The 9,214-nt window shown below is 61.9% G+C and overlaps 1 protein-coding gene across 1 annotated transcript; it reads right to left on the reverse strand.

Moving 5' to 3' along the window:
• Positions 1–3,245: 3,245 nt before the first annotated feature.
• Positions 3,246–8,796, reverse strand: VOLCADRAFT_40753 (uncharacterized protein; the record flags this gene model as incomplete). The annotated part of the gene is made up of 11 exons (XM_002953964.1): positions 3,246–3,375; positions 3,579–3,762; positions 3,897–4,014; positions 4,211–4,465; positions 4,813–5,142; positions 5,959–6,123; positions 6,784–6,986; positions 7,296–7,437; positions 7,734–7,900; positions 8,362–8,510; positions 8,630–8,796. Coding segments are annotated over 11 exons (2,010 nt in total), but the record flags the coding sequence as incomplete, so codon positions are not given.
• Positions 8,797–9,214: the final 418 nt, after the last annotated feature.

The following is a 9,214-nucleotide window of genomic DNA, read 5'->3' on the forward strand; positions in this document are numbered from 1 at the left end:
CGAAGCTTCGGGAAGCCGGAGGGAGGCGGAGGAGGCAAGTATCCACATTCCACCAGTCACCCCCATGCGGGCCAGGCCAATGCCGGGGAAAGCGGATCCGGTCACCAGTTCCGCACACGGCGACGTTGCTGCTGCTGCTGCTGCTGCTGCTGCGGTGGCGATGTCCGGGGGCTTGAGACGCCCTCACCGCCGCCGGCCCCCTGCGGCGCCCCTCCCCCTCCCCCTCCCCCCCCTTGCCCTTGCCCTTGCCTAGGTCCCCCNCCTCCNGATGAGCCTCCTGACCCCCCCNCAGCANCACCAGGGGTCACGGCACCGGTGCTCCTACTGCTACTGCTGCTACTGCCCTTGCCGCCTGTAGCCGCAGCAGCAGCGGTGGTGCCGGCCGCGGCCGCCGTCACCACCTCCCAACCCCCCGACCCCTCCACCAAATCCGCCAAGTACCCAGCCGCCGCCTCCTCGGCATCCGTCGCCGCCCCAAGGCTTGGTGCCCTAGCGGCAGTAGCAGTAGCAGTGGCAGCTGCCGAAGCTCCCCCTCGCTGCCCTTGCTGCTGCCCTTGCTGCTGCTGAGACTGCTCCTCGGTCTGTCCTTGCGCCTGCTGCCGGGTCTCATGTTGTCCGGACCGTAGGGCCCAGGTGTACTCTTCCACCAGGGCATCAAGATCCCCCAAATCATCATCTTGATCATCCAACTCCCAACCACCACCACCACCACCACTATCACCACCACTATCACCGCCGCCGCCACCGCTGCTCACTCCTGCCTGAAGCATACCGTTACCGTTGTTGCTCGGGCCGTTACCGTTGTCGTCACTCAGCCGCCGCATACGAGCGTTCAGTGCCGCCTCGCCGTCCTCTAAAATGGCCATCAGTGCCGCCAACTCGGGATCCTCGTCATCCGCATCGCTGCCTCCCGCTCCCCCCACAGGGCCGCCAGTCCTGTTATCTGCCGCCGCCGCCCGACCCGCCGCCCGAGCCCGGCCCGACTTGGGCGCCTTCCTCACAGCTCCTTGCGGTGGTTGTGGTGGTTGTTGCGTGCGTGGGTTGTTGGCGGAGACGTCCAGAATATCGTCCAGTGCAGCCAGTGCGGCATCGTACAAGGCCTCTTCCTGAAGTGCCGTACACACACATACACAGGAGAGGATGCACCAGGATGTGCGTGGTGCTGGGTGAAACGAATTCAGCTTTTTCCGAGCGCGAGCAGCCACGGCGGAGATGTGCTTGGCGGCGGTGGGGCCGCGGGGGAATGGGGGCCCCATGGGTACCCTAATGTTTTCCTTTCCTTTAAGTGGAAAGTGGAAAGGAAAATATTTTAACTAATGACTTATGTGAAATAGTTGAGTGAAAGCGGTGGTCTCAGGTGGTCCGGCACTTTGTGCCACGCGCAGTCCCCACACGGCAGCTCCACTACTGGTGGCGGAGGAGGCGGGGGAGGGGGAGGAGGGGGAGGGGGAGGGGGAGGGAAGCTGCAGCCCAAGTGAAGTCAAACGGCTCCTCCACCCAGGTGGGCCCCAGGTGACACCCCCCTGTCACCCCCCCCCAATATGTGTCCGGGTGGCCACCAATCCCCCCCCGGCAGTGGCCCCCGGAAGGTAGGCTCCGAAACCACACGGCCCCCCACCCACACATCCACAAATCCGTACCCCCATGCCCAACCCTTTCACCTCCCAGACACACACAGGCACACATACACACGCGGCTCTTACCCGTTGCTGCTGCAGCGCCATCCCCATCACCTCCTGCCTCTGCTGCGCCGCCAGGTCCTCCACCAGCGCCTCCAACCCCTCACCTCCCCCCAACCCCCCCACCAGGTCGCTACTGAGGGAAAGAAATGGAGCTAGCGGGTCCACAGGAGGAGGTGGAGGTGGAGGTGGCGATGCAGCAGCAGGTGCGGCGGCAGTAGCCGCAACAAGGGCCGCGGGGCCCCGTGTCGCCTCCGGTGGCGGCGATGATGGCGGTGTAGTCGCCGCAGCTGCAGCGGCGGCCTTCGGGCCCCCGATGGCCTGTGCCGACACCGCCCCTGCCCCCGGGTCGCTCCTCATGCGGTTCGCCGCCTCCCAAGCCTCCCAGATTTCCTCCTCCGTTGGGATGTCGGGCACCTCCCCGGGGTTGGCGGTGGCGGTGGCGGTGGGGTCAGGAGTGGGGCTGGGGGCGGGGTTAGGTGCGCTGGGGTTGTCCTGGGCCAGTATGGGCTGGGGGGGGGGAGCGGCTCGACCCAGACGTTTCCTGGCCTCCTTGACTTTCCGGATGCGGTCACGGGCCAGGGTGTAGACCTGGACGGGAGATGGGAGGTACGGCGGTTGGGATAGAAGTTGGAGGGAGGGTGAGGGCTGGCTGGCTCTGGGAGGGGATATCCCGGCCGGGGGAAACTACAGAGGAGGGGACATTAAGCAGGAAGAGCTTTGGGAGCCAAGCGAAGCATGCAGACATACACATACACATGCACCTATACATACATACATACATACATATACAAGCACAGGTGTGATTTGTGTGTCCCACCACTCCCCCTTCACCTGCAGCAGCGCCTCTGCTCTCGCCCGAGTGAGGTCGCCGTGGAGGGCCTCCACTGCCCGGTGCAGAGACTTGAGCTTGCGGGTGAGAGTCCTGAAACCAGGGGGGGGCGACGTACGTACGTACGTACGTACGTATGTATGTATGATGTGTGAAACAGGGGGGTGTATCTTCGCCCGTGGCAGCTACCCTGCGAAACCCTGCCTTCCCCGGTATTTCGGGGCACCCTCATCCAGTCACCCTAGTCAACTTCTCAGTGGATCACTCAGGTTCAGCACCCACCACCAGCATCCAACGGAATCTGCCGGATCAACGGCGGCCCAACTCCATTCCTGGTCGGCTCGCAGGTTAACTTTATCCCAGGTCACCACCGTCCATCAACTAGGGGCGCAATGCCTTCCACCATCGGAAGGACTTTTGACCCTAACGGGTATCGATCCCGGGATCTCCTATGTATGTATGTATGCATGTACGTATATATGTATGTTTGTATGGTTACGACGACAACGACAAACAAGCGCACTCACTCTCTCAAGACCAGGCTCTAAGGCGAGAGGCACTCATCCGTACACGTCAAGTCACCCATGTAATCCTCCCTACGCCAATACCAATCCCTCCCTCGACTCCCATTTTCCGGACATCCTCCCCTCTCTTCCCCCGCCCCTTTCCCGCCCCCCCCCACTCGCGCGTATAAGCCTCCCCCCCTCTTACTTGACATCCCTGTCCGCCCCCCAGCTGGCCTTCTCCTCCGCTTCCAGCCGCCCCCGCAGCTCCTCCAGCTGCTCGATGGCGCTGTTGACGGAGGCCACACCGCTGTCCAGCCGACTGCGAGCTGAGGCCACCAGCGACTCTTCCAAACCCAGACTGCGGAGGGAAACACACAGGCCCAACCACCCACCCGCCAACCAACCACCAGTACATTCAGGAGTTCGTGGTTGATGATTCAGTTGGAATGAAGGAGGAACCCCTCCCTCCCCTCCACCCTTCCTTCCACCCTCCCCTCCACCCTCCCCTCGCCTCTCCATTCCCCCTTCTCTCCGCCCTCCCCACACCCCTCCTCTCCTCACCGCGCCGCAATGTTGAGGGCGTTGCTCCGCCCGGGTATTCCCCACAGCAACTTGTACGTGGGGGCCAGAGCCGCCTCGTCGAACTCAACACTCGCATTTTCGAACCGCGGGTCATCAAATTTGAGTCCCGTCATGACGCTGTGGTGGGTGGTGGCCACCGTCAAAGCTCCGGAGCCCACACCGCCTGGAAGGGTGTGTGGTGGAGGGGTGTATGGAAGGGTGTGTGGAGGGGTATTTTCCCCCAAACCCTGCCCCCAACCCTCCCCACTGTAAGCCCGACACACACACACACACACACCTCCAAGCCCACCCACTCACCCCTGACCAGCCTCTTCAGCAGCGCCACCCCCAGCGCCGCCCCCTCCAACGGGTCGGTGCCCGTACCTAGCTCGTCCAGCAGCAGCAGGGACTTGCCGTCCGCCTCAGCACGTAGCGCCTGAGGGGGCCCGGGTAAGGGGGGGAAGGCGAACCACGAACGAGTGAAGCTGCTGGAAAAGGGGGGGAGGGATAACGAGGTGTGCTGTGTTTTTGGAGAGGTGGATTCGGAGGGGAGGGGATGGGGGGAGTAGGAGGGCCCAAAACACACCCACAACACACATACACACGCTCTCTCACACCCTCACTCACTCTACCTGTATCCGCCTCAAATGGCCGCTGAAGGTGGACAAGTTGGCCGTCAGCGACTGCTCGTCGCCAATGTCCGCCAGTACGGCAGAGAACGCGGGCATTCGCGCGGGCGCCTCCGCCGGCAGCGGCAGCCCCGCCTTGGTCATGCACGCCGCCAGCCCCAGCGCCTTCATGGCCGCCGTCTTGCCCCCGGTGTTGGGCCCCGTGATCACCACCACGGAGGTGTCCGGTCGGACCACCCAGTCTATCGGCCGGGGGGCCTGCAGAGCAGCTAGTGCCGCCTGGGGGCACGGGGGGGGGTTGCGGGTGAGGGGGTGTGTGTGAGGGGGCAGCGAGGGCACTGTCAGGCTCAGGACGGGGGAGGGGGCCCCAGGGGAACCAAACCGGGAAGGCGGGGGCCAGCGGACGGGGTGGGGAGATGTGGGGGATGCAGTAGAGATGCATTGAAGTGTGCGCATGTGCGTGTGTGTTTTGGTGTGTGCGTGTGTGTTCCCCGCGCCGCCGCGGGCAGGAGGTGGCGAGGGGGCAGGGTGATGTGGGTGAGGTGGCTGCAGGGGCGGAGTGTCCCACATGACCACCATGGCTGGCTGGGCGCCGGAGGGCTCACCTGCGGTGTGTTGGCCTCCCCGCCCCCGCCCCCATCCCCGCCGTCGCCGTCATCACTGTCAGATGCGGATCCGGATCTCCGCAGCATCACCTCCTTCCGGGTTCCGAGCAGCCGCCTTCGCGAGCCGCTAAGTGACGAGGGCGATGAGGGGGAGGAGGCGAAAGTGGAGGTGGCGGCGGGTGCGGGGCTCATTCGTACGGCACGTTCCAGCGACTCTTTCTGGGTGAGGTACTCTCCGTACAGCAGCGGATGCCGAAGTCCGCGCAATCGTACGGCATACCGCTCCTCCGGGTCGCGCATCAAGCTGCCGTCGCCGTAGTCGCCTCCAGCCTGCGTGGTGTACGACACAGTATTGTGCGCACCACACGTTGTACGGCCATCCCGAGACAAAACTACAAAGCGCATTTTGGTAATAAAAAAGGCACTGCCTGACCAATTATAGTACTAAAGATTTTAGCAGTACCAGTAAAAGTAGCAAGTGTTCAGCAACAGCAGAAGCAGCAGTAGCCGGGGAGCCCGGGAGAGTGGGGCGGTTGTCCTTTCAGGCTGCCAGGTTTATATGGGTATTCAACGCGAATTATCATCGGACAGAAGCGGGCGTGGCGCAGTGGTTAGCGCGTAGGTCTCATATTCAATATGACTTGGGAAATCCTAAGGTCGAGGGTTCGACACCCTCCGCCCGCATAAGTGATCTAGCTTTTTGTTTATATGCACTACTGGCTGAGCACGCACCAATCCCCACGCGAGATTCAGGGATCGTGATCTGTCAGGGTCGAAAATCCCTCCGATAATGGAAGGTGAAGTGCCCCTAGTTGATGGACGGTGGTGACCTGAGATCAAGAATTTGCGAGCCGACCAGGAATGGAGTTGAGCCGCCGTTGATCCGGCAGATTCCGTTGGATGCTGGTGGTGGGTGCGGAACCTGAGCGATCCACTGAGAAGTTGACTTGGGTGACTGGATGAGGGTGCCCCGAAATACCCGCGGGGGGAGGCAGAGGGTCTGCCGGGTAGCGGCCGCAGGGTGAAGATATGACCCCCCTGTCCCACATGTCGTACATGGGCATGTGGTCGAGTAGACCCTTCAAAACCGTATATAAAATGACCCATAATGCCTTTCCAGCACCAGCACTAGCACGCCTGCCGTACCTCCTCTCCAGCCGGCCCCGCCTCCTCTTCCCGCGCCCGCCGCCGCATCGCAGCGCCGCCGCGCGCGTGAAACACCGTGTCCCACGGGACAACCTCCGGCAGCACACCCTGGATCCACATGCCGTACCGCGCCCGAGCTGATAGCACGTCCAGCCAGGCAACTACCTGTACGGCAATGGGCGTACCGCCTAAACCCTGTACGTATGTATGTATGTATGTATGTATGTATGTATGTATGTATGTATGTATGTATGTATGTATGTATGTATGTATGTATGTATGTTGTTACAGGGTGGTTAACTTCGCCAGCGGCCCCCTTTCCCGGGGCAGTCCCTGCTCTCCCCTGCTAGAGGGGCACCCTAATCCGTCACCCCATCCGACTTCAGAATGTATTCGTTGGGTTCGGCAACTCACCACCAGCATCCAACCAAATCTAGCGGATCAACGGCGCATCAACTTAGTTCCTGGTCAGCTCGCAAGTTGATATTATCACGTCCTACACCGTCCATATGATGGGGGGCCACCTCCCATTTCATCACTCCTCAAACACCCGAGGAGCCGGCAGGCGGATTTGAACCCGGGTCGACTGGGTCGACTGGGAGCAGAAGTCAGGCCTTAACCTCTGCCAGCCGCCTGCCTGTATGCATGGCTGCGACTGCGGGTTTCCCTTCCGTATCCTTTCCTGCTTCACGACGTCTTCGTGACGCAAAGACAAAGACACCCACATCCTCCGCACAGCACAGAATTCCCGAACAGCATACAATACATATTATATACATACATACATACATACATACATATACACATACATACATAAGTACCCACCCTGAACGTGTCTTCCAGCTCCTCCAGACTCCCCAGCACCAGCCCCGTCAGCTGCCACAGCACCGCCTCCTCTGCCGCCTGGGCCTCCGCCCTCGCTGCCCCCAGCTCGTTATTGAGGGGCACCACCCCCGGCGGCTCAATGTACTGCAGGAAGCCGCCGCCCGGGGAGGAGCCCAATAGCACACCGTTGGCAATCTTGGTGCCTGTGTGTGTGGGGGTGGTGGTGGTGGTGGTGGTGAGAGGGGGGTTGGGGGGTGAGGGGGGTGAGGGGGGGAACTTGATGTGATGGGGAAGATGGAACCAACCAACCAACCAACGAACCAACCAACGAACTAACTAACCAACCAGCCAACCAGTCTCAGGTGTCTTCCTCCCCTTCCTCCTCGCTCATCCCCCCTGAAGCCCCGCTACTTCCCACTAAACCCGCTCCCCCCAACCCCCACCCACTTGGATTCTCTCCCCCAGTCTCCCAGTAACCCCCCCCTCGGAGGCCCATTCCCCCCCCCACACACACGCACCTGCCGGCACTGCCACGCACATTCGTCCCCCTTTCTCCGACACCTCCCCTCCGTATCCCTTCAGTACGGCAGCTATTCGGGCCTGAATGGACTTGACCCGGGCCCTCAAACCTCGGAGCTGCTCCGAAGCCGAATCCTGGTGTGCGTGTGCGTGTGTGTGGGGGGGGGGGAGGAAGTTGAGGGGGGAAGTATGAAACAGCAGTAGGAAGGCGCAGATGCGCGCGTGTGCGTGTGCATGGGTGTGTGGGGGACAGGTGGAAACGGAAGCCGTCGTGCCCCATCCAATCCTGGCGGCCACTCCCCCTTAACCCTCGACACTTACCATACGCCCCGCCCCCTCCCCCTCCCCCCGTTCACAACCCCCATATCGCTGATCCCAGTAGGTGGTTGTGTCGACTTGTTCCCCTCCCCCCTTCACCCCTTCACCCGCACCTGAACCCGGCCCTCCTCGTCAATGGCCATCACCACGGACCGCACCAGCAGGGGTTGCTGCCTGACCTGCCCCACCGCCGCCAGCAGCACCCGCACCGGGCTGTCCGGGCGGAGGGCGTCGTTCTCCCGCGCAGCCACAACCACCTGCTTGCGAAGCCGCTCGGCACCTGGGAGGGGTGTGTGGGTTGTGTGTGGGGGGGAAAGCCGGGGCGGGGAAGGTTTCGGAGGCAGGCCAGGCGAGGAGCCGAAGATGGGAGCCGAGGAAAGGAACAGACAGCAACACCGCGCCAGTGGAGTTTGCGTGTGCGTGTGTGTGTGTGTGTGTGACATCGTACCGACATGGGTGCGGTTGTTCGGAGATCGGCTTACACCCAAAAACAAACTAAGAAAGAAACAAAGGAGAGCATGTGGAAATCACTTTCCACCTGTCGGTGGTGATGATACTTGAGGCGGGTGGGCCCCCCCCTGCTATCTCCCCTTCCACCCACCCACTGCCCCTCAACCTTTCTACTTGCGAGAGCGACCTGCCCCCCGGCCCCCCCCGCCCCCCGCTCCTTCTCCTGCCTCTGCTGCCCCCCCCCCCCATGTGACTCTCGTCCCCCCCTGCGAGTTCCCCCCGGTGACCCACCGTTCACCAGGCTGACCAGGGCCCTGAGCTGCTCAGCACTCAGCATACCCCCCTTGGACGCCCGGGATAGACCCGACTCAGCGTCGCTGGTTTGAATACCGCCAAAGTCCAGGGAGGTGGCCCAGTCGTACTCCAGTACGGTAATGGCGCTAACGGAGGGAGGGACGCAGGGGGAAGAGTGGCGCGATGAGGAGCAGCTGCGGTCTTGGAGTAATGTGGGAGAAGGAGAAGTTAGTAAGGGAAAGCGGGTGTTGTCTTAGCTACTCACCGGGTCTGTTCCAGCAGGCGCAGAGTCTCTCTGGGGTCCTCGGGGACGTGCAATGCCCTGCATGCGCGCTTGCCAGCGTGGGTGCTTGCAAAGCGCGCGACTTGCTCACACAGCTTTGGCCATTCGAGCATGTCCAGGGTGGCCTGAAAGGCCGGCCCGATGACGTCGTAGCCAGCGACATCCCAGCCAGTTGACTGATTGCCAGCCGTGCTATTTCGTTTTGAGGTCGCCTGAACAGCAGTGCCTAAGCACCTTTGTTTACAGATTACGTTTGAAGCAGGGAGCAGCCAAAGTGGTTCTCTTAAGCAACGCGCTGCAAAGACAAGGCTTTGTGGTTTTGTAGCTGGCCGCGTTGGCCGACTGGAAGTCGGCCAACGTTTCAAAAGGTGATATTGCATTGACCGCAGGATTGAGCGGTATGGGGATCCATACCGCCCTACCTACAGTTCGGTGTGTCCGTTGGCTCCGAAGCCGAAAGCTGAGAGGCGGTCATGAGAAGTTCTTGATGGGTTTGCCCACAATCTCTTCTTTTAGCTCTTGAGCTTTCCCTTTGTTTTCTCCACCTTTGCCGGCAGCTGCTGCTGC

This window comes from Volvox carteri (assembly GCF_000143455.1).
Source record: "Volvox carteri f. nagariensis unplaced genomic scaffold VOLCAscaffold_39, whole genome shotgun sequence".
Classification (NCBI taxonomy): Eukaryota; Viridiplantae; Chlorophyta; class Chlorophyceae; order Chlamydomonadales; family Volvocaceae; genus Volvox; species Volvox carteri.